The 25,053-nt window shown below is 45.1% G+C and overlaps 1 protein-coding gene across 1 annotated transcript in view; it reads left to right on the forward strand.

Annotated features, from left to right (window-relative positions):
- The window catches only part of dgki (diacylglycerol kinase iota), a 120,180-nt gene extending 95,721 nt beyond the window's left edge, over positions 1 to 24,459 (forward strand). The window contains exons 25-33 of the mRNA XM_033037743.1: positions 527 to 567; positions 2,924 to 3,051; positions 7,210 to 7,335; positions 8,487 to 8,512; positions 9,174 to 9,211; positions 12,292 to 12,412; positions 14,106 to 14,142; positions 15,712 to 15,811; positions 16,883 to 24,459. Coding sequence (XP_032893634.1) covers positions 527 to 567; positions 2,924 to 3,051; positions 7,210 to 7,335; positions 8,487 to 8,512; positions 9,174 to 9,211; positions 12,292 to 12,412; positions 14,106 to 14,142; positions 15,712 to 15,811; positions 16,883 to 16,999 — 734 coding nt within the window. The 3' untranslated portion in view covers positions 17,000 to 24,459. The remainder of the gene's footprint in view (positions 1 to 526; positions 568 to 2,923; positions 3,052 to 7,209; positions 7,336 to 8,486; positions 8,513 to 9,173; positions 9,212 to 12,291; positions 12,413 to 14,105; positions 14,143 to 15,711; positions 15,812 to 16,882) is intronic.
- The last annotated feature ends 594 nt before the right edge of the window (positions 24,460 to 25,053 follow it).

Here is a 25,053-nt window from a genome sequence, read left to right on the forward strand (position 1 = left end):
TTCAGTTGCTACAGTGGGCACGCCACATCATTCACACACTGAACACCAGGCTCCTGAAACAGACAGACAATGAATTTGTGCGGATCACTGTTTAACCATCACAGTTTCCATCCCAAAAATAGATTTATTTTGTTTCGAAGAGAATAAATGGCCCCAAAATAATTCTCAAAGCATGACAAATTAAAAATGTCACTTTAATGTTTGCCTTTGTTTGATTCCTTCACTGATGTTTCTGGATGTTGTTTGTTTGCCTCTCAGCCTTTATTTAGTTGTTTATTTTTGGTTTTGCATTCTAATGGTAGTTTTTCTATTGGTTGTGTGCATTGATGTGCTTTTAAGGTGTGCGCTCAGATAGTTGTGCTTTCCCCTGTCCGTGTGATCTGATGGTGTACTTTATTTTGCTTCTATCCTTATGCTCCTGTTCTCCTGACCTTGCTCCATTTGTTCAGCTCCACCGTTTTCTTGCAGCAATGTTGCCTTTACCTTGGTTGCTCATCCTCACCTTTTCTGCCCTTTCTCTCTGCAGCAACCTCCTTGGATCGATTCTACCGCATTGACAGAGCCCAGGTAGGACAATGTGAATCCTTATCATTCTAAATTACGCCATCTTATCTACCAGGGTATGAAGAAATAACTGTATCGCTAACCACTCAGGGAATCTTTTTTACTTCAGTCATCTTGGATCATTGAACATTTGCCTCCCTGCATTTAGCCTGTGTTGATGTGCAAGGATCTATGTGTATTGCAGCTTGGCTTCCATTGATACAAATACCAGCAATGAATTGCATTAATATACCTTTGATATTGGGAAACATCGGAGTGGTGTAGAAAATGGAGGAGAAATGTTTGTTGCTTAAACTAAATGGTGAATCTTCAGGGGGGTGTGAAAGCTGTAGAGGTGAAAAGAAATGTCTGAAATGGAGGTTTAACTGCCTGACACCAGGTGTAATTTGGTGTTGGGTAGATAGTGATTTAGGGGATGGGACAGGGGGAGTGGTGAGCAGAATAGGGGGATATTTGGGAGTTGGGAGGTGCTCCTCAGCCAGAAGCCCCAATAGATTTCTGTTGTGTGTTTGTTAGAGTCTCTTCACAGCATGGATAAGTCCTCAGGGTTCCTGACCAGTTGAACCATAATAATAATAATAATAATAAATTTTATTTTTATAGCGCTTTTCTAAGACTCAAAGTCGCTTTACAATAGTAACAGACAATAGCAAACGGAGAAGCGGCGAACAAACAGCGCCAGCGTCCTCTCCGTGCAGCACATAAAGAAAGAATACAGACATAACAATAATAGACATTTAATCGGAATAACATATAATCGGAATATAATATACCATGCACTTGACTTGATTCCCATTCTGCTGGTGAAGGAAACATGGCACACGGTGAGATCTGGAGCGAGCCCTGCAAAACAATAGGAAGCTGGAAAACAGATGCACCATGGCTCTTCCTGTATCCAGTGACTTCTCATTGGATGTTACGATGCAAGTTCCTTGGCATCCATATCGCCACCAACCTAAGCTGACCCTAACCTGGTCCCTGCATACAGAAGCGGTAATCAAGAAAGCGCATCAGCGTATATACTTTCTAAAGCATCTGAGGGATTTCCGCATGGCCGCGAGGTTTCTCTCATTTAGTCCAATTCTTGTGCTTTAGAAAGTATTCTGATGGGCCATATCTCAGCCTGTGCAGGCAACTGAGCTGCTCTTGACCATCAGATCCTGCAGAGAGTGAGGAAGATCACCTAGTCCTTAACAAGCTCATCGCTTCCTTCCATTTAATCCATTGCATTGCATCAAGAAGACTGGAAGTATCAAGGATGCCTGTTACCCTGACCATTCCCTTTTCTCCCTTCTACTTTATGGAACAAGAAAAAGTTGCTTACCCGCACTGCTATCCAACTCCTGAACCAATCACTTCTTTCACACAACTTCCTTGTGGTACTGCAGAGGTTTACAGGGATATGGGCCAAAAGCAGCAGGTGGGACTAGTGTAGACGGGGCAGCTTGGGCAAGTTGGGCCGAAGGGCCTGTTTCCGAACTGTATGACACTATGACCACCACATACTCAACTCTAAACTCAACTTCATTCGGTTATTCCATTATTACACTAGTTTACTTGTGTACTACTTAGGATTGCAATGTAACCTTTGCACCATTCTGCTGCGTTGCAATCATCATATTTATTGTCAAATGTATTGGGATTATTGCTTAGTCTATGAGCTTCATACTAACTAGGAATTTCATGCCCCCTTGTGGTATGGGACATTAAACTAATCTGAAACTTGGTGACTGGATGAGGAATGGAACATCGGGAAGCTGACTGAGTCCCAATAGTGACAATACGAATGAGAGTGTGAGGAAGGACACAGAGCGTGGCAGCGAGTGTGCACAAGCCAATTGGTGTAGGAGTGCTGGAGTGGATTGGAGAGGTGGGTGATTTGGACTGGTCTAGACTGGTTGTCAGAAGCTGACAACCTTCTCTACAGCAGCCCCGTTAGAGTCATAGAGTCATACATCGTGGAAACAGGCCTTCGAAACGAAAACGAAAAGTGACCATTTGGGAGCAGCTTCTTTGGGAGATGCTGTGTTTAAAGGTAAGTGTTGAGCATTCTCAAGGGGAAGGGGGAGCAGCCTGTAGTCAACGTGCACATTGGCACGATTCACATAGGTAGGAGAAAGGACGAGGTCCTGCAGAGTGAATACAGGGAGTTAGGTCAAGCGTTTAAAAAAAGCAGGACCTCAAGTGTAGTCATCTCTAAATTAAACTTAAAATTAAACTTCTGCTCTCTGTTTATTTTCTCTTTTATACTCATGTATGGTTTAACTTGCCCAGGTAGCGCACAAAATAAAGTTTTTCACTGTGTCTCAGTATATGTGACAATAATTAACCAATAACCGCACCTCCCTTTCCCCCTCAGGAACATCTCCACTTTGTGACAGAGGTGGCTCATGACGAGCTCTTTATTCTGGATCCTGAGATAGCGACCACTGTGAAGGCAGGGACAACCCCAGAGATGCCGGACCTCGTGGTGGAACCTTCCCCAGGGTACGTTACTTCTCCTAAAACAGCCACCTCTCGCCTGTGCCCAACCTCACCCCTCTCAGAGTTCAATCATGGCTATGACTGGGTACCTTTTCCAGACAGACAATTCCTTCCAAAACCAGCCAAATATAGTTGTATATTACAGCACATACCACTCTTCTGTCATAGTTTATTGGTAGTAAGCTGCTATAGTTCATAATGACCACTTAAATGCATGGCATTTTCATTCTAATTTATTAAGACTGTTTGACTCCGGTGAGGGCAGCCCGGCGCGGGGCTGAGACGGCGCTCCGGTGGCTGAGGCAGCGTTCCGGTGGAGGACATCGTCGGGAGCTCGCAGGTCACAGGCTGGTGCCTGTTTTCCGGAGCTCCCGCGGCAACAGCTGCGTCCGCTGGACTGGAGGGCGGCAGCTTCGACCACCCCGGGCCGCGGAGCTTGAACCGGCCCGTTCGCGGAGCTCGGTTGAGCCGCGGGACTGACTATCATCGCCCGGTGGGGTAACAACATATCGCCTCAGCGCAGAGGGAGAATGAGGAGGGAAGAGACAGTAACTTTAAGACTTTTGCCTCCATCACAGTGAGGAGGTGCCTGGTGAACTCACTGTGGTGGATGTTAATTTGTGTTTACACTACAAACCAACTGACTCACATGGCTATCTGGACTACACGTCTTCCCACCCTGCCCCCTGTAAAGACTCCATCCCCTACTCCCAATTCCTCCGCCTACGCCGCATCTGCTCCCAGGATGAGACGTTCCACACCAGGGCATCGGAAATGTCCTTGTTCTTCAGGGAACGGGGATTCCCCTCCGCCACCATAGATGAGGCTCGCACCAGGGTCTCATCCATACCCCGCAACACTGCTCTCTCTCCCCATCCCCGCACTCGCAACAAGGGCAGAGTCCCCCTAGTCCTCACCTTTCACCCCACCAGCCGGCAAATACAACAAATAATCCTCCGCCATTTCCGCCACCTCCAACGTGACCCCACCACTCGCCACATCTTCCCATCTCCCCCTATGTCTGCCTTCCGCAAAGACCGTTCCCTTGTCAATTCTTCCCTTCCCTCCCGTACCACCCCCTCCCCGGGCACTTTCCGTTGCAACCGCAAGAAATGCAACATCTGTCCCTTCACCTCCCCCCTCGACTCCATTCAAGGATCCAAGCAGTCGTTCCAGGTGCGACAAAGGTTCACCTGTATCTTCTCCAACCTCATCTACTGCATCCGCTGCTCTAGATGTCAGCTGATTTACATCGGGGAGACTAAGCGGAGGTTGGGCGATCGTTTCGCCGAACACCTCCGCTCAGTCCGCAATAACCTACCTGAACTCCCGGTGGCTCAGCACTTCAACTCCCCCTCCCATTCCCAATCCGACCTCTCTGTCCTGGGTCTCCTCCATTGCCAGAGTGAGCAACACCGGAAATTGGAGGAACAGCACCTCATATTCCGCCTGGGTTGCTTGCGTCCGGATGGCATGAACATTGAATTCTCCCAGTTTTGCTAGCCCTTGCTGTCTCCTCCCCTTCGTTAACCCTCGAGCTGTCTCCTCCCATCCCCCCGCCCTCGGGCTCCTCCTCCTCCCTTTTTCCTTCCTTCTCCCCCCCACCCCCTCATCAGTCTGAAGAAGGGTTTCGGCCCGAAACGTCGCCTATTTCCTTCGCTCCATAGATGCTACTGCACCCGCTGAGTTTCTCCAGCATTTTTGTGTACCTTCGTTAATTTGTGTTTATTGTGTGTTTTGTTGTTTATTATTATATGTATGGCTGCAGGCAACAACATTTCGTTCAGACCGAAAGGTCTGAATGACAAATAAAGGATCTAATCTAATCCATTATTAACACTCTCATCTTCACCACTTCTGGTCTACGTTGTAAATAAATTTACGCAGAAACGTTACCCTATATCGCTATGATTTTTTCGCCATCTTACTCACCGTTCTCATCTACTCCCAAGACACCAAGTTTTGTTCCGATCGGTGAAATTATAGAAAAGTTATGAAGGTTTAGAAAATTGTGAGATCAGCATATTGGTCTTCTCGCCTGTCAGTCACGATGAAGGTAACGCCCCTTCCGGGGGCCAGGAGAATAAGTCCCCGGAGGCCGGTCGTGAGTCAGTCAGCCCGCCCGCCCGGAAGACCATGCGTTAGAATTGAGTCCAGAACTGTGAGTCTACGCGTGCTGAGTGAACTGTGAGTCTATGCCGTGAGTGACTGAACTGTGAGTCTACGCCGTGCTGAGTGAACTGTGAGTCTACGCCGTGCTGATTGAACTGTGAGCCCACCAGCCGTGGCTGAGTCCTGAGGTCGCGCTCATTCCAGAAGTCCCGCTCAGTCCAGTCCCGCTCATTCTGGAAGTCCCGCACAGTCCAGAGTTGCGCTCATTCTGGAAGTCCCGCTCAGTCCAGATTCCCGCTCATCCCAGTCCAGAGGTCGCGCTGTGTGTGTGATGCAGGGTGTGTGTGTGTGAGATGGAGGCTGTGTGTGTCGGTGTGAATGTGTGTGTGATGGAGGGTGTGTGGATGTGAGTGTGTGTTAGGTGGTTTGTGTGTGTGTGTGTGTGTGTGATGGAGGGTGTGTTTGTGTATGTGTGTGAGGGTGTGTGTGTGTGAGCTCACCAGCTGTGAGTGAGTGAACTGTGAGCCCACCAGCCATGAGTGACTGAACTGTGAGCCCACCAGCCGTGACTGACTGAACTGTGAGTCCACCAGACGTGAGTGACTGAACTGTGTCCAAGAATCCATTTGTTCCACACACCCATACTAGAGCTCCAGAAAGCCCCCCCCCCCCCCCCACCCCCCACTGGCCTCCAATATTGTAATTGGTGGAGAGGTGGAATATTGTATTGAGGGACCAGCCCACCTGTGTGAGAATGGGACCCAACAGGACCCACTTAGTCTAGTATTATAATACAATGGAACTGCATGGCTGGTTTAAACCAAAGATAGACACAAAATACTGGAGTAATTCAACAGGTTAGGCAGCATCTCTAGAGAAAATGGATAGGCTGCCTGTCGGCTACTGACAGTGCGATTGCAAGAGGGATACATTGTTGCAAACTGGAACTGGTTAACCAATTTTTCGTGGAGGAAGGTAGGGAAATGTGAGGGGAGTGATGAGGAGTGTTTGTAGTGGTTACCTAAAATTAGAGAATTCAATGTTCACATCGCTGGGTCATAAGCTACCCAAGCAAAATATGAAGTGCTTGCTGTTCCTTCAGTTTGTGTGTGACCTCACTCTGGCAATGGAGGAGCCTCTTAAAATGTTATTTTCTGCGCCATCCATTTATCCTGTCAAACTGAGGTTAATTCATAGGGTTCAAAGCTTAGTTTGGAAAGAAAGACTGTTACCAGTGGACACGTTAACTGACCTCCCTCACCAGGACTCTAAAGGGGCTGTCCCACTTGGGCGATCTAATTGGCGAGTTTAGTAGAGTTTGAAAAAATGTTGAAGACCTCCTTCAACTATGTTGAAGACTAACTATGACTAGCTACGACTAACTTCAGGAAAATTGGACACCGAATAGTGGAGAGTGAAGACAACCTCCTTTGATCTCCTTCGACTATGATGAAGACTGTCTACGACTACCTTCGACTACCCTCGATTGCCCTCGATTACCTACGACTAACATGCTGACCTACTACGACTAAACCTACGAGTAAAAAAACAATTGTTTTTTTCCATGGCGACCTTTTTTTACTCGCGGGCATTTTTTAACATATTGAAAAAACACCGCAACCTAGCTGAGGCCTCGAGTAAGCGGAGACCACTCTCGAGCATGAAGGAGAGTTACAAAGACCTCCTATGACCTCGTGTCGACCATGCTGCGAGTATGAGTCGAGGGCAAACTCGCCAGAAATCGCGGATTAGGTCGCCCAAGTGGAACAGGCCCTTAACTAACCTCAAACTCAGATGGAGCCACCTTTGATCACTGTCCAGCCTGTGGAAGGGCTCAACACTGGTGCCTATGTCGTTGAATTGTACACCACTGGTCAGGGCCTTGTATCAACAAGGAAGAGCTACTGTAGCCTATTATTCATATGTTAGAGAGGCAGATCCCATAAAGCAATTTCCCACCTTGTTTCTTCTTGAGAAGAGGAACTCAAATGGAAATAAATCTCAGAATTGGCACCTAATTGAAAAATTAAATGCCTTTTGGATTTTTAGGAAAACAGAACTATGGAATGGCTCCAGTGTGAAGTGGATTGGAAGTGACAGCTGTGACTCTGAGTCTGGGCTACAACACCAACTTCTTGGCAGACAGTCGGGCACCTTAGGACTCCAGAGGCTCAGGTACAAAACTTACACTCGCATGCAGGAAGAAGCTGATCTTGAACGACTGGTATATTCCTCACACTTCAGATCCTGCTCGTGCTCCATATTTGCCTGGTCCTGGTAATCATCTTCAAGCTGTTCTTCCCAACAACGTCCTTCATGTTCCTCATCTTCCTGATCCAAGCAAAATTCCTGCAACTGAGAATTGCAACAACACTTCACACATTCTCAACCCTAATAACATCCCCAACTCCTGATTGTATAATCATCATTATAGTATCCATATCGTCAATATTCCCCAATCCCCCGAGAGAGATCAGCCTTCTGACAACTGTTTGACTGCTCCCAAATCAGGCAATGTTCCCCTCACTGACTCCAAACCGTACTCACAATTCTGACTGCAATTCCCATATTTTGTTAATGACCAGATTTCCATTCCTGACAATTCCTGCACTCCTGATTCCATCAACTTTCTCTATACTCCTGATATCAAAACATCCAAAGCAATTCTGGTCTTAAAAATATTACCCACATTCCTAATCCCAACATCCTTCCCCCATTTCTCATCCTGACAACATTCCCATTACTTTAGATTGCAATGAGGTCTCCCACGTTCCCGACTCTAACCCCTACATTTTGACCCTTCCCAATAAACTTTCCTTCATTGCAACGGGATAATAATGTTTCTAAACCTTTGACACAAACCAACGGAGGTCGTCATGATTTGTTTTAAATCTATTTGAGGGACTTGGATTTAATTGCCCATTCTAATTACCCTTGAGAAGGTGGTGGTGAGCTGCCTTCTTGAATGGCTGCAGTCCATGAGGTGTGGGTGCATCCACAATGGTGTTGGGGAGGGAGTTCCAGGTTTATGACCCAACGATGGTGAAGGTACAACGGTACAGTTCTGAGTCAGGAAGTTGTGTGGCTTGGAGGGTGGTGGTGTTCACATATTTCTGTTGTCCTTGTCCTTTGAGCTGGTGGAGGGGGCGGGTTTGGAAGCTGTTTAAGAGTCCTGGTGAGTTGCTGCAGTGCATCCTGTGCATGGTACAAACTACTGTCACCGTGTGTCAGCTATACTGAGTGTTTTTCTCAATCACCCATGCCGAGGTATTTTACCATTACAGAGAGCAACCCCACAAATCACTTCTACTTTCTTCTCTCTTCAGGCTTCCTTCATCTTCTGAGGAACAAGGTACTTACCTCCGTTCTTATAATAAACCCTTCCATGGTCAAAATTATTCAGGTGTAGGTTCTGATGGGTCGTGTTATTACCTTTCTTGAGGGCACAGAAATTCCAGCGGTTTTCCCATGACCAGAAATGTTGAGTATGTTCTTACTTTCTGCGAATACCTCGCGGATATCACTTTATATTTCAAGTTGAGCGGGACCTCAGAAGACACCCAGGAGGCTGAGAGATTGTGAGCTGGCATCGTGGCTGGAGTGACGTTTCCTACTGAAGTTTCATCCGTTTCAGTCTCTGGCTGTTTAAGCTTTGTGCAATGTGTTTGGAATATAATGCTTGGCCCATTTAAAAAATGTTTCCTCTACTCTGTGTTAAGTTCCCCTTTTGCAGTCTAGATAGAACCCCTGATGTAAGGCAGATTTAACCTGCTGACCACTTCTAAAAGGAATATGAGGGATCTTAAGATTTAACTCCGTAGTGTATCTGAATATGACTGTGGGAGCACAGTCGACAGGGTGTAAAGAAGGTATTAGATATATTTGCCTTCATAGGTTAGGGCATTGAATATAAAAGTTGGGTTGCTATATTGCACCTTTACAAAACACTGGTTAGACCACACTTGCATTATGTCTCTTTAATGTTTAATATGTTCCCCATGTCTGTCTTTCAGAACTTATTCATTCAGTCCTGGAGGGAAACATGCAAAAGGTAATGGGTGACTTAAATCTACATATAGATTGGGTGAATCAAATTGGCAGGGGTGCTGAGGAAGAGGATTTTTTGGAATGCATGCGGGATAGTTATCTAAATTAACATGTAGAGGAACCAACGAGAGAGCAGGCTATTTTAGACTGGGTATTGAGTAATGAGGAAGGGTTAGTTAGCAGTCTTGTTGTACGTGCCCCCTTGGGCAAGAGTGACCATAATATGGTTGAGTTCTTCATTAGGATGGAGAGTGACATTGTTAATTCAGAAACAATGGTTCTGAACTTAAAGAAAGGTAACTTTGAGGGTATGAGACGTGAATTGGCCAAGATTGACTGGCAATTAATTCTAAAAGGGTTGACGGTGGATATGCAATGGAAGACATTTAAAGACTGCATGGATGAACTACAAAAATTGTTCATCCCAGTTTGGCAAAAGAATAAATCAGGGAAGGTAGTGCATCCGTGGATAACAAGGGAAATCAGGGATAGTATCAAAGCGAAGGATGGTGCGTACAAATTAGCCAGAAAAAGCAGCATACCGGAGGACTGGGAGAAATTCAGAGACCAGCAGAGGAGGACAAAGGGCTTAATTAGGAAAGGAAAAATAGATTATGAAAGAAAACTGGCAGGGAACATAAAAACTGACTGCAAAAGTTTTTATAGATATGTGAAAAGAAAGAGATTAGTTAAAACAAATGTAGGTCCCTTGCAGTCAGAAACAGGTGAGTTGTACATGGGGAACAAGGATATGGCGGACCAATTGAATAACTACTTTGGTTCCGTCTTCACTAAGGAAGACATAAATAATCTGCTGGAAATAGCAGGGGACCGCGGGTCAAAGGAGTTGGAGGAGTGAAATCCAGGTTAGCCGGGAAGTGGTGTTGGGTAAATTGAATGGATTAAAGGCCGATAAATCCCCAGGGCCAGATAGGCTGCATCCCAGAGTACTTAAGGAAGTAGCTCCAGAAATAGTGGATGCATTAGTAATAATCTTTCAAAACTCTTTATATTCTGGAGTAGTTCCTGAGGATTGGCGGGTAGCAAACGTAACCCCACTTTTTAAGAAGGGAGGGAGAGAGAAAACGGGGAATTACAGACCAGTTAGTCTAACATCGGTAGTGGGGAAACTGCTAGAGTCAGTTATTAAAGATGGGATAGCAGCACATTTGGAAAGTGGTGAAATCATTGGACAAAGTCAGCATGGATTTACAAAGGGTAAATCATGTCTGACGAATCTTATAGAATTTTTCGAGGATGTAACTAGTAGCGTGGATAGGGGAGAACCAGTGGATGTGGTGTATCTGGACTTCCAGAAGGCTTTCGACAAGGTCCCACATAAGAGATTAGTATACAAACTTAAAGCACACGGCACTGGGGGTTCAGTATTGATGTGGATAGAGAACTGGCTGGCAAACAGGAAGCAAAGATAGGAGTAAACGGGTCCTTTTCACAATGGCAGGCAGTGACTAGTGGGGTACCGCAAGGCTCAGTGCTGGGACCCCAGCTATTTACAATATATATTAATGATCTGGATGGGGGAATTGAAGGCAATATCTCCAAGTTTGCGGATGACACTAAGCTGTTGGGCAGTGTTAGCTGTGAGGAGGATGCTAGGAGACTGCAAGGTGACTTGGATAGGCTGGGTGAGTGGGCAAATGTTTGGCAGATGCAGTATAATGTGGATAAATGTGAGGTTATCCATTTTGGTGGCAAAAACAGGAAAGCAGACTATTATCTAAATGGTGGCCGACTAGGAAAAGGGGAGATGCAGCGAGACCTGGGTGTCATGGTACACCAGTCATTGAAAGTGGGCATGCAGGTGCAGCAGGCAGTGAAGAAAGCGAATGGTATGTTAGCTTTCATAGCAAAAGGATTTGAGTATAGGAGCAGGGAGGTTCTACTGCAGTTGTACAGGGTCTTGGTGAGACCACACCTGGAGTATTGCGTACAGTTTTGGTCTCCAAATCTGAGGAAGGACATTATTGCCATAGAGGGAGTGCAGAGAAGGTTCACCAGACTGATTCCTGGGATGTCAGGGCTGTCTTATGAAGAAAGACTGGATAGACTTGGTTTATACTCTCTAGAATTTAGGAGATTGAGAGGGGATCTTATAGAAACTTACAAAATTCTTAAGGGGTTGGACAGGCTAGATGCAGGAAGATTGCTCCCGATGTTGGGGAAGTCCAGGACAAGGGGTCACAGCTTAAGGATAAGGGGGAAATCCTTTAAAACCGAGATGAGAAGAACCTTTTTCACACAGAGAGTGGTGAATCTCTGGAACTCTCTGCCACAGAGGGTAGTCGAGGCCAGTTCATTGGCTATATTTAAGAGGGAGTTAGATGTGGCCCTTGTGGCTAAGGGGATCAGAGGGTATGGAGAGAAGGCAGGTACGGGATACTGAGTTGGATGATCAGCCATGATCATATTGAATGGCGGTGCAGGCTCGAAGGGCCGAATGGCCTACTCCTGCACCTAATTTCTATGTTCTATGTTTCTATGTAATGAAATGATTCAAAATATGGCCCTGGTGTATGCGTGTGCGTGTGTGGGGATATTATAGGCAGTATATAGCCAAATGTTGATATATTATATTATATATACCGTCCGTATATGAGATGGAAACACAACACAATGTGATGGTTGTGCTAGTTGGTATTTTCAGGAAATCCAAATTAAAACAATTAGTCACAACACCATAATACTGCAATATTTCCTATTGTGAAGATTTTGAAGTTTGATTTAATGTTTTAATTGTGTTGTTATATGTTTACTTTTTTGTTATTTTCTTGGTTTAGTTGATTTTATTTCAGAAATCCATTTACATCCATTGAGCAGCTCCCTAATGTCTCTGAACATCAGAGCAGAGGCTGACTTGGTGTTGAGGCCCATTTACTACTGAGACCTCACTGGGTCTTCACAGACATTTCCTGGGTGTGAAAGGCCAGCTTCATTGGCCCTCTGCAAGTGGCTCCCTAGTTGCCATGCATTGCGATTTTAGTCTATGTTTGTGACCCATTAGAACATTATCAGGCAATCTTGTACAAATCCAAGGATGTGTAAACGTTGGCGTCTTTTTTACAGTTCATCGACTCTTACACTAAGGGGACAAGCCTGATGGTGTGCACGACTGAGGGATACTCTGTGCTCCACTGCGCAGCTAAGAATGGCCACAAAGAACTTGTAAAGTACATTATAGAACATGGTGAGTTTCATAGGTTACATGTCTGGTTGTAACAAGGCAAGAGTTGCCAATTGCTTCTTAAGGCCAGAGGTATTTCCATGGGAATAAAATCTGAATGATAGCATTATTAGGGTTTCAGAGTGAATGAGCCTGATTGTAGTCAAACTCGTAACATAATGTTTGAATGAAGCAACAGATTGTGGGAGCAATGACTGTTCTTCCCGCCAATGTTTGGGCTTCCTGTGGGAAATCTGCGTCCTCGAACGTCCCAAAGATGTGGGCTGGTTAATAGGTCACTGTAATTTGCCCCGATTCTGGGTCGGTGCAGGTGAATCAGGGCAGGGGTTGATTTGAATGTGGGCGATTAGGTTACAGGAAAATAAATGGGGGAGTGGGACGGATGGGATTGCCCCGAGAGCTGGCATAGACTCAATGGGCTGATTGGCCTCTTGCTGTGAAAAAAATATGAAGAGAAAGAGGTCATTCATTCCTTCAATCAGTTTCCTACGCCTCAGGATTCAAGAGCTATTTGTGATACAGACCATTATTTTTGTGACCAAGATACATCGAGAGTCTCCTGAGGTTCCCACGGGATTGTCCCAGGGAAGACGATCAAGATTCACATGCAAACACAGTGGTCGGGTTTCTGTCACTCCCAGTTATGAATGAAAGGATGGTGTGATCCACTGCCCAGCCTAATCAGCACCGACACTACCCCTTCCTCTTATGCCCCTGTCCCACTTAGGAAACCTGAACGGAAACCTCTGGTGACCTCCTGAGTGCAGGTAGATGGGACTAGGGGAAAATAATGGTTTGGCACGGACTTGTAGGGCCGAGATGGCCTGTTTCCGTGCTGTAATTGTTATATGGTTATATAAGATGGCACTGGTGATGCCAGGTGACTCTTTGTGTACGAGTCACAGACGAGGATCTGCAATCACACATTACAATCGCTCCACTCTTTTAAATCTCTACTCCAACAGCAGACTCATGTTATTCCCTTTGCCGTGTACTTGTACACTGTGGATGGCACGGTTGCAATCATGTATTGTCTTTCCGCTGCCTGCGCTTAGCACACAACAAGAGCATTTCACTGTACGTCGGTACATGACAATAAACTAAAATCAAAGTCTACAGCCTCAGCTATTGCTGTGCCGCTCCCCATCAGTCCCTGTCCACACTTGGTATTGCCCGCTAATCCCTGATCGCTCCGTATCTATAGACTCAGTATTGCTGCGTCACTCCCCATCAGTCCTGTTCTCCCGCGGTATTGCCCTTTAGCTCTCTATCAGCTCCCTGTATTCTCAGGTACACAAAAATGCTGGAGAAACTCAGCGGGTGCAGCAGCATCTATGGAGCGAAGGAAATAGGCGACGTTTCGGGCCGAAACTTTGCCTATTTCCTTCGCTCCATAGATGCGGCTGCACGCGCTGAGTTTCTCCAGCATTTTTGTGTATCTTCGATTTTCCAGCATCTGCAGTTCCTTCTTAAACTCCCTGTATTCTCCATTGCTCCCCAACAGTCCCTGCCCACATGCTCAATATTGGGGTTTTTTTTGCACCCCACCAGTCTCCACCAAACGTTCAGTATTGTTCCGTGGCTCCCCATTAGTACAGAGATGAAATAATTCATTTTTGTCATTTTCCAAATTTATTTTGAATTTAAATGTCACCCTGAGGTTCCTGACTCCTACACTGTTATTATTTCCTTCCAGGTCCTCGTGAGTTATTAGATGTAGCAGTAGCGGAAACGTGAGTATTGTTTGTCACTCTTTTTCTCACACTTGTGTGCAGTGAGTTTCTATAATACCGCATTAGGAATACCCTATAATAGCATCTTGCCCCAGGAAGCTGAATAAGCTTTGATTCTGGCTCCAACACCCAAAAAGACCTTGGTCCCATTACACTTTCTGATCCTCCATTCAGCACTTTGTTTGAGATGATAGTCATTCAGTATGGAAAGGCTTTATGCCCGAACTTGTCCACACCCACCAAGATGTTCCATCTAAGCTAGTCCCACTTGCCTGTGTTTGGCCCATATCCCTCCAAACCATTCCTATCCATGTACTAATCCAAATGTGTTTAAATGTTGTCATTGCACCTGCCTCAACTGCTTCCTCTGGCTGCACGTTCCAGATACCCACCACCCTATGTGTGAAAAAGTTGCCCTCACAGATTCCTTTTGGAACTTTCCCTTCTAACCTTAAACCCATGATGTCTAGTTCTTTATTCCTTAATCTGGGAAAAGACTGCGCATTCATGGCACATGGAATAGTAATAATGATGTCACGGAAACAGGCAATTTGCCTCACAATGTCTGTACAGAAGATGCCAACAACATCTGCCTGCACCTGATCCATATCCCTCCATTCCCTGTATATCCATCCAAAAGTCCAATGCCACCATCATACCTGCCTCCACCAACATCCGCTGCAGCACATTCCTTTCACTCACCACCTTCTGTATAAAATAAAACTTGCCCCGCACACCTCCTTTAAACTCTGAGTACCACCGTGACATTCTCCCTGATTAACAAAGCAACTCCTCCATTTCTATTACCCACCCTCGCTATCTTGTCTGAAACTTTGAAACTCCGGCACGATGAGCTGCCAGTCGTGTCCCTCTCGCAACCAAGTTTCCATAATGGCCACATGATCATAATTCCAAGCACTGATCCAGGCTCTCAGTTCATCTGCTTTACCGACAATACTCCATGCATTGAAGTAAACACAGTTAAGTCCATCTTTATCCCCACATTCATGAACCTCTCCCCGCCTGTCCTTCCTTTGAGAATCACTTATCATAACCTCCACTTTCTCATCAGTCCCACCATTTGCTAATCTGCTGCTCTGGTTGCCCTCCCCCCTGCCACTCTAGTTTAAACCCTCCTAGCAGTGTAGGGCTAGCAGGCCTCTCTGCAAGGATGCTGGTGCCCTTCCAGTTCAGGTGCAACCCATCCCTCTTGTACAGGTCACCTCTGACCCAGAAGAGATCCCAAATGATCTAAAAATCTCGTACCTTGCACCAACTCCTCAGCCATGTATCCATCTGTCCTATTGTGCTACTGCTACTCTCGCCAGCACATGGCACCAGTAGTAATCCAGAGATTACCACCCTCAGGATCATGCCTTTTAACCTTTGCCTGACTGTTAGTTGTCTAAATGTTAGTTGTTCCCTGGAGGCCAGCTGACATGGTCTGTTTATATTCTTCACTTCCTTCCATTTCTCAAGACACGGCTTTGCATTCCATGAGAAGGGAGCAGCCTTTCTCGTGGACCGTTAGTCTAGTTAACAGGCCGTGACCTTTGATTTCTTCGACAGGGGCGAGACAGCGTTACATAAAGCAGCATCTCATCGGTATCGTACAATATGTCGCAGTTTAATGAATGCTGGGGCGTCGCTGACACAGACTGATTTGGAGGTAAGGTCTGTTTTGCAGGTGAATGAACGAGCTTAGTGCCACCCTCATTCCTCCCACCCTCTCCCTGACAGAAACACAACCAAGCTGGCACCTGCCCTCGTTTGTGTCAGAGTATTCGCTAAAGGCTTTTACCTCTGCATTTCTACCACCATTTCCTCCTTCCCAGGTTCCCAGTGTTAATCTTGTGTCCTGTGCAGTAGTAAAGAGATTGGTTTGCATTCAATTTTGGCAGAATCCTGAGATCCTTCAATAAGCAACAAACTCAGTCCCCAGCTCCAAAAAAAATTCCGAACCCAACTCCCTGTTGTTGAAACTTCCAGTCATGTTCTCCTTAGGACCAGCTCCCTCACTGAAGAAAGGCTCCAACGGATTCCAAGACAACAGTATTTTATGCTTTGTTCATGATGTTCAGAATTTATCCGCCTCCAAGGTGATATTTTATGTATTTAATGTTTTTGCACACAAGTTTACTATTCACAGCCTTCATTGTTTATCACTGCATAAACACAAACTGTTGTTGTGTTATTTAATTTCTCAATTATTCACAACAGTTCATACAAAATACAGTCACCCCAATGGCATTCACCTTATTCATATATACAGTAGCCGTTTAGTCAGTCTCTCTTACACAAAACTGTGCTTGCGTATGAACATGTTAGTGTAGAGGCTGCATTGTTGGACGAATAATAATCACACTTGGATTTAATAATCTGCAAAATGCATTCCAATTCCAATAAAGTGACGAGATCAAATTCTAATTTGATTTAAAGGCAATTTTCAGTAAATCAATGGTTTAAGTAGAAACCATTGGGTTATCATTAGTAATGCAACGTTCATTAACGTCCTTTAAGGAAGGACCCAGCTATGGTGCCATCCACTCAGTGTGATTAGAGGGACAGTAAATGCCCCCCTCATCAGTGACTCTCGCTGATCGAGTGCAAATACATCGCTTACCCCCCTCCCCAACCCACTTCCATCAATGTATGATTCACTTGGAACTGCCTTGCACCCTCTATGTGAACTGACCTTCTGTGCGTGCCTCTGTCGACTCCGTTCCTCCTTCTGTTGCAGGGCAACACTGCGGGTCACAAAGCAGAGGAGGCAGGGGACCTGGAGCTTGCTGCTTACCTGGAGAACAGACAGCAACACCAGTCGGCGGGGCGCGAGGATCTGGAGACAGCAGTCTGAGAACGATGATGTTGCGGAGACCTTGGAGGGGAGTGCAGGGTTGTCCCAAGAGAGCTTTATGCACTTCCCATTGGGACTCCCAGCGGCCATATCTCTTTGAACACTGCCGCTGGTTAAAGGGAAAGGGATGGCAATGAGAAAAGAGGGGAAGTAGTCATGGAAATTGCAAAGAAGATAATTCCTGCCATTCAGAGAGCCGGATGAAGGGCAGAACCAAGTGACACCTGACCTCGTTGATTCCCATCCAATCTCAACGCTGCAGCTCTCATCAAAAACTGCAGATGGACCTCTTACAGGAAAAGCTTTCAGTCTGCACGTCACAATGAGAACAGCCAATCTTCACAATTCCCTCATACAGCAACAGGGGCCTCTTGCCGTTTCCTCCCACTGTTAACTCCCACTCAAATCAAGTAGAAGAGATGCCAGTTGAGTCTGTGTGCACCTCTTCAGAATGTCACAACTAGGCAAGTCCTCCAGAGTCCAGTGGTGGTGATCAAGGACTTGGCGAGTTTATGTTTGGCAAACCTCCTCTTACCCTAATGCATGCATCAATGACCCTCTTTGGCAGAGGGCAATTTTTCACCCGGGGCAGAGTTTGATATGATCTTGGAGATATGTGCTGAACTGAGGGAGGTTCTTGCTCTCTCACAGCAAGGCGAGAAGCTATCTTTAGGCAAAAGCATTGAGTTTGGACTGTTCCAAATTGCAGAAACTAGAGCTGTGGAAGGCTGGTCAGAACCATACTAGTTCATAAATGGGCAAATCTACTTGATGTACAATATTTCCTTTGACAAATGCTTTAGCGACATCTTTGCCTTTGGACGGGTTTGAATGTTTTCGGAAAGCTTGACATCATTTCAGAGTGCGGGTGGATGGTTAAAATTATGGTCTGTTCTTCCTTGGAATTGTCACCACTTTGATTGCCATGGGCCTTTTTATTCATCCACCTAGTTCCATTTCCACAAACATATCGATGAGGTGGACCGTCTTGCCCCATCACCACAACCATATTGCTACTGGAGATTCCAAAGCCAACTCTGCCCCCTCCCCTCTCCCTCCTTCCCGAATTAGATCTAAGGGTGCAAAAAGCTGGTTCCCTTTCCAATTTAATGGGACAGTTGGAAAGTAAATGTGACGGCTTTTCTTTGGAATTTGATTTAGTTTCAGGGTTGTCGTGGAACCCAATCATCCAGAAAACTTAACCAGTGACTTTCCACAATTAAAAAAACTTAAGCTGTGATTTGGGCAACAGGGTGAGGTCAGTCGAGTCCGACTGATGTTAACCAAGCTACAAGAGGCTGGTAGATTCAGAGGGTGGATAGGACTTTGAATGTGATTCTGCTCCGCTGAGGTGAGCAGGATCATTTCCATTTCCTGCACCTTCACCTTCACTCTCACTCATTCCCAAAACAGTGATTGAGCTCCCTCCCTCTAACACCTCCATTCAACGTCATCTTTCATCACCTCAAGCATCTTCTCCAAAAAAATGTCCTCTCCTTTCCCTCTTCAACCTCCTTGCACAATATCCTGATCAATCACTGATGCTCCTCTGATCAGGGAGGTGACAAGATCACTTGCTTGTGTAGTTTCCCCAGGGGGAAGGAAGACAAGACATTTGTGCCTGGTTTGGGGTCAACACTACAGGGTCACACAAGTGGCTCCAGCCTCCGGACCAGCCTACGCAGCACCCTCCCTCCCGCAAGTGTGGCCACATCAGTGACTGGCTGAGTTACTCCTGCATTTTGTGTCATTGTCCCCCCCTCTCTTGCTGCGGCCGTCACCCCACCTCCCTGAAACACACTCCCCAGGAGCCTCAGGTACCAAAGGGCAATGGAAACTAACCCCGTGTAAAATAATTAAATCAGGGTAGAAACATAAGTCATGAATGGTAACAACAGTAAGGTTAAAATGTGGACCAGATGCATGATCTTTGTATAAATGTCTGGGAGTTAGGGAACATAAAAAACAGACAATGTCACAAAACAGCCAGCAACAAGAGGCGAGTGCAAAATGAAAAGAGTGAAACTAACTAAACTAAGTATTTTTAGAGAAACTACTTGCTTCCTCCCAGAGGCCAGATCTGCAGATGCAGTAGTTGAAGGGAAAAGGTCACAGGGCTGGTAACTGGGACTGCCATGTGCTCTTGTGAATCCCATTGTAAGCACGAAGGTAGAAGATGTGTCCCAATGGAAATGGAAAAATAAGGAAGTGGCTGACTTGGTATTAGTGTTCATGGTGGAGAACAAAGTGCGTAGGCTGAGCATCCCACTGGAACCACTATTGAACTGGGAACAAACAGTCACCCAGATTAATGTGCCACGTACGGTAATAAAGAAGATCATGGGACTAAGTAGTGATAATTCACCTGGACGAGGTAGATTCCAGCCCAGGGTTTTAAACAAGATGCTGTCTTCTAGTGAGTGGACCAAAATGAGGGGGGAAACTTCATCCTCATCAGTTTACCTGCTGCAGATGTATCCGTTCATAGCACTATCGGGAGAAGTGATCACCACAACGTACTTTGTGGAGGCAAAAGACCGCCATCACTCAGGGCAATCTACACTGTGTTACCTGGCACCACGGCTATGCTCAATCAGATACATCCAGTCCATCAGATAGCAGGCAGTTGAAGAATGATGATGGCGAGATGCAACTTCATCATTGGTGACGATCTGGTATCCTGGAAATTCAATGGGATTAAACAGCCTGGGACCTCATGGCCAGAATGTCCCTTTAAACATCAAACTTCAGGAGTATGCCAGCAAAAACCAAGCGTATCGAACACCAGGTGTCAACTCTCTGTGTTTAAACTGTGAGCCACCACTATGCAATTGCACAATTGATTAGGTTGTGGTCTTGCCAGTCATTTATATTGTTGGAGATTTAAACAACTACCTGGAACAGACAACATCACAACTCAGTACTTGTGCCAAAATCAAAACTGAAGCTGTTGCCAGTGTTTTTGGAGATGTGCCGGCTGGGGTATCCGTCTCAGCTTGCGCTCCAGAGGACCCCACCGTTCCACCTGCCAGCCTCGGGCAAATTCAATTCGTATCACATGGGATCAAGAAATGGTTGAGTGGATGGGGCAAAGCAAAGACTGTGGTCTGTGTTGTAGGGGCATTGCTAAGAACTCGTGCATCTGAGCGAGCCAACCCTCTGATCCACCTGCCCAAGTGCAATTACAACGCTGCCTACCTGGTGAGAGGTTGCTCAGATATGCCCTGTTTACAAGTGCAAAGTACAAATTACAGCCAGTTTTCACAGTACTCTGTGAGTGGAAGGTATACGATTTAATATTTTTCACATCTCTTTCAGAGAACAACTTACCTTGTTGTGATGTGTGTGTGATGCCAAGTATTGGAAAATGTAACAGAAAAGGTAGTCATTTCCTACTTGCCACTTACCAGTTCACCAACGCCCTAAAACTTGGTTTAAAAGGTTTGTTTAATGCGTGTGAAAGGTGGGAAAATTAGGGGAGGGAATTCCAAGCTTAACCTTGGCAGCCGAAGACACAGCCAAGAATGGTTGGGCAACCAAGGTCATTGATGATGGTCAGAATTAAAGCACTACATACCTTGGACTGGAGGAGGTTAAATCGGGAACATGAGACCATGATGGGATGGGAATTCTAGAATGTTAATGAGCAAGTACAGCGGTGAGCCTTGGTCAGAGGTCGGAAACAGGCGACAATCTCAAGTTCACAGTGAGTAAAACCAGAAGAGCTTTGAAGTAGTCGTATCCAGAGGTAGCAGAGGCAGGGCCGATGGTTTCAGCAGTGAAGCCAGATGGCATTGCTGCGATTGAAGCTGGAAGCGCTAAATGGACTTCTCCTGTTTCTGACACCTCTGCACACTGCTGTGCACAAGATATGATCATGTCATCTGAATAGTTGCTTTCACTGCCCCAATGCTAAGTGAATGGTATGGCTTCATCCCACAGCAATGTCAGGCAACAGATAGGAGTGCTGGGCACTGCATGTTGAAAATTAATTTCTTCCAGAAATAGTTGCAACACATCCCTCTTCCCCATGTACCTGAAGTGTGTTGAAATGAAAATGTAATGGACTATTGCTAGATTATTTACTAGACTGTACGCTTCCTAATATGTCACCCGTGTAGATGTCCACAGGAATCATGCACTCTATAACACACTTCTCCAATTTTGGAAATCACACATCTTCATTTTAACTCTTACATTGTCCAACACTTGCAGAGTTTCAGTGAAATCTTCCTTTTTCCAATGGTAGTTTGCTTTCAATCTTTTCTCCTCTCAAACAATCGCTTTACTTAGATCACAGTAATCAAAAATAAGTGCTGCAACCAAATTGTTATACCAATCCCAATGTCAGCTATCCATCTTCATTCTGCAGTAAAAATGATGTAGAAACATATATATTCTTACAAGTGGGGCCTAGATAAAACCGTTGGATTGTAATTTCAACACTTCAGTAAACCAAGTCAACTTTATGCTCAGCCAGTAGGATTTATTTCAACAAAAGTCCTTGTTAAGTCAGAGCTACTTGCTAGTCCATATCTGGAATGCAGTACGACTACCGTAATTACATCCTGGCCTCGCCATGCTCACTCTGATCCTCCTCACTCTCCACACTCTCTTCACGCTTCTCACTGTTGCAGCAAAGCACATCTTGTCCCTCTGCCAACATGTGTGCACTGCCTGAAGCATAAGGGCAACCTTTTGCTCATTGAGGATGGTCAGGAAAAATCTTGGGAGTCACTCAGGCATGTGGCTTCACTGGCCAAAATAAGACTTGTAGCATCTTCCAACTATTTTGCTGGTGAAATATTAAAACTTAGTAATATTGCTCAAAATTCTAGCCTAGCAATATCCTTCTGAGTCGCCACATAAATTGAGAACAATATTATCTATTTGCATTTGTACAGTATCTTTACCATCAGGAGATGTTCCAAGGTAGGCGGAGAGCTAGCAGCAGAGTTTCACTCTGAGGATAATTGAGGCCAGACCTGGAATACAATGAACCTAAGAACCTAAAAATAGGTGTTTATACAGCAAGGGAGGAACAAAAGCACTGATAGATTGGAAAAACATGCAAAATCAGTACACTGGTACTGAAGCCAATATTGCTCAGCAGGCACATGGCTTATTGGTTGAAGCAACAGGGTTTTAGATGAACATTAAGTACAGTATTTATACTGAAAATGGTTCTGACTGAGCAGTAGGTCAGACGATGGCTGGGAATGAGAAGTGGGGAGTGGTGGTGGACGGACGATGAGAGTCCAGCATTTATTGATTCAGAGGAAACTTGGAAATAAACAGCAAGATTCACCAAGACCAGAGGAACCTTGACCAAACTGGTAAACATTCGATTATAACACTTGAAGAGACTCCATTGTGTGGCAATTGGTGGATTTTCTTCAGGAAGGAGATGGAAGTAGTGAAGTGAAGATGAATAGTAAAATGTATCCCTCCATCAAGACATTTAATGAAAGCTTTAAGTTTTAATATTTTTGCAAACCAGCTGGATATCTGGTTTAGGAATGGTGATTTTACCTTGCAACTATTGGTGACCTTCCACTGTCATCCATGGTGATCTTCACTGACCCCTCCCTCACTTTGGGTCTTGAGGAATTGTCCTCTGCCATTCAAGCCCCATCCTTAAATGTTCATTTTTGCCGGTTATCATTGTCATCAGTAATTTGCACGTGAGAAAGTTCAACGGGATGACATTCGGATCGGCACATCGCAATTTGAACTTTGCAAAGTAATGAAGTGAAAAGTCTAATGTTTTAAACATTTCGCCAAAGCCATTGAAATGTATAAATGGTGCTGAAACAGTAACCAGTGAAGGGATGCTGCACTGAAACAAACAGCAAACCTCCACCCAGACTTGCTTCCCAAAGGGTGAACAGAGGATTTTACAAACTGCAAAGGAGGAGGCAGAGACAAAATAAATACCAACAATAGATCAAAGACTTGTCCGTGTATAAATTGCTTGGACCAGGCATTGTGTATATTCACTGAATTGCACTAAAAAGGGACCAGTCATACACTAAGTCAACAAGGCTCAAATCAAGCTGGATCTGTCAAGGAGATTTCGTGCCTGCTACATCAGCTCACCACAGGTAATTAATTATTGTCCTTGAAATTGCCCCTAGGGGCAGCACCAACTGCGTTCTAGGTTGTAAATGATCTGCATGTTTGTGTAATGATATCAGGTGGAGACCATTTCACCCGTAATTAACAAGTGTTTTTGTAGGTCAGGTTCTGTGAACTGAACTGATTCATTTTTTGGGGAATCAAAAGAAAAATATCAGGTGCTGTTTGCACTGGGGATGGGAAAAGGGGGTTGTTTATCAGAGGGAAGTGATAGAAGAGTTTGTGAAATATTTATGTATTTAATTGAATTAATCTTCAGAATTACTTGTATCTGCATTGAAGGGGCAGCTTCTAAGTTTGGATCTGCTGAAAGGCCACTCTGTACATTTGTAAGGAACATTGGGGTTGTCATGAAAGAGTTTTCAGGGCTTATAACGAGTGCCTTCGTCAGAATAAACTACTCTGTATTAATGCCAGGATAACGTGGGAGCAGTTTATACAAACAAACTCCAGGGCAGACAGTGTGAGAGGCCCCAAAGTTAAAATGCTCCTCTCCTGTGCTCATCTCTAACATCTTTAATCATTTTTATCAGCCAAAAAAGCACTGGTCCCTTGTTGCATTGTGCTTCCATTACAGGCTTTAGCCAGAATCTCCTCCTCATCCTGCCATTGTGGATCATTTCTTCTATTTCAAAGAAGTAATAATGATTGACACAATAATTATACAGATGAAAAACCAGACTTTGGTTGTTGACCATCTGTTTATAATCAACAGGAAGTCCTTAGTCAGTTTGGAGAGAATTCCTGTAACGTTAACTGCCTTCTCAATAAAGAACAAACGGCTACTTTATTTCTGATCTCAGTAGTCAGGAGATTGGGACCAATCAATAGATAATTTTAATCACATGAAGCTTTCATGTGAAATTGGTGGTGATTTTTGCATGAGACTGTAGTGAATCATAATGAGTGGTGTCTCCCACCCTGAGATGGCTCGTGTGAACATACATGACTGTTCTTGCTTGTAATTCCTCGGCACTGTGACTGTAGTGCTCGTTCGGCTGTACCAACCTACGTTAATAGGTTCATATTATCTATAAATAAATTTTTTAATATAAATAAGTGTCTTGTGCATGACGTCAATGCGTAATTTCAATGTGTGATCGACTTTCAAGACAGAGGGCAAATCCTGTCCAGTCCATTTATGACAATCCTAAGATCAGCCTCCCTGAACTTATGACTGATTAGTAAATAACACACGTAATGCTAGGTAGGGCTGCTTACTTTCAGAATGTCAGGTAGGGATCAGCAATAGTATGTAGGAATTGATTCACTCCTACTCTAGAGCATTGAATCCTATACAAAGCCAATAGTGCAGTACCCTGGGAGTGCCGCACTGTTAGAAGGGCTGTGTTTTGTGTTATGATGTTAAGCATTGACTATATCTCTCCTTAGTTTTGATAAACCTACCCCCATCTGACCATACCTCACACAGCCGTCACCCAAGGGTCACACACAACTGTCTCTCCCTGAAGACTACTACTGCCTTTACTCACGGTAAAGCCTGGTGTCTAGGAACAATTGAAAGATTTGGAGCCAAAGAAGGAAACATGAGAGTAGTGAAGGGGAAAGTCAGTAGCTGTGAACTATCTGTGAGCTCACTTAGGGCTGCCCTTGAAAAGCACCCCAAAGGAGAAGCGGTACAATTTGTTCTTGGAACATGGAAAGGGAGAGGTGGCTGCGGGAGGTCACATGGTCGCAGTGGCCTCAGGTCATGGTGTGGGAACGGGAAGATGACGTGGCCGTTGGGGGCACTAAATCAGCTGGATGAACAAGTGCTGCCTGCAGCAGTGGCTTAGAGCAGCGGTGGCTGTGAAAGGAACCAACAGTATATGCTGGCCCAGGCTGTCAGGTCATCGGCCGTTAAAGAGAGAAAAGAAGAAATGCATATCTCCTTACACCAGGATCAGACTTGAATT

This window comes from Amblyraja radiata, chromosome 19 (assembly GCF_010909765.2).
Source record: "Amblyraja radiata isolate CabotCenter1 chromosome 19, sAmbRad1.1.pri, whole genome shotgun sequence".
NCBI lineage: Eukaryota > Metazoa > Chordata > Chondrichthyes > Rajiformes > Rajidae > Amblyraja > Amblyraja radiata.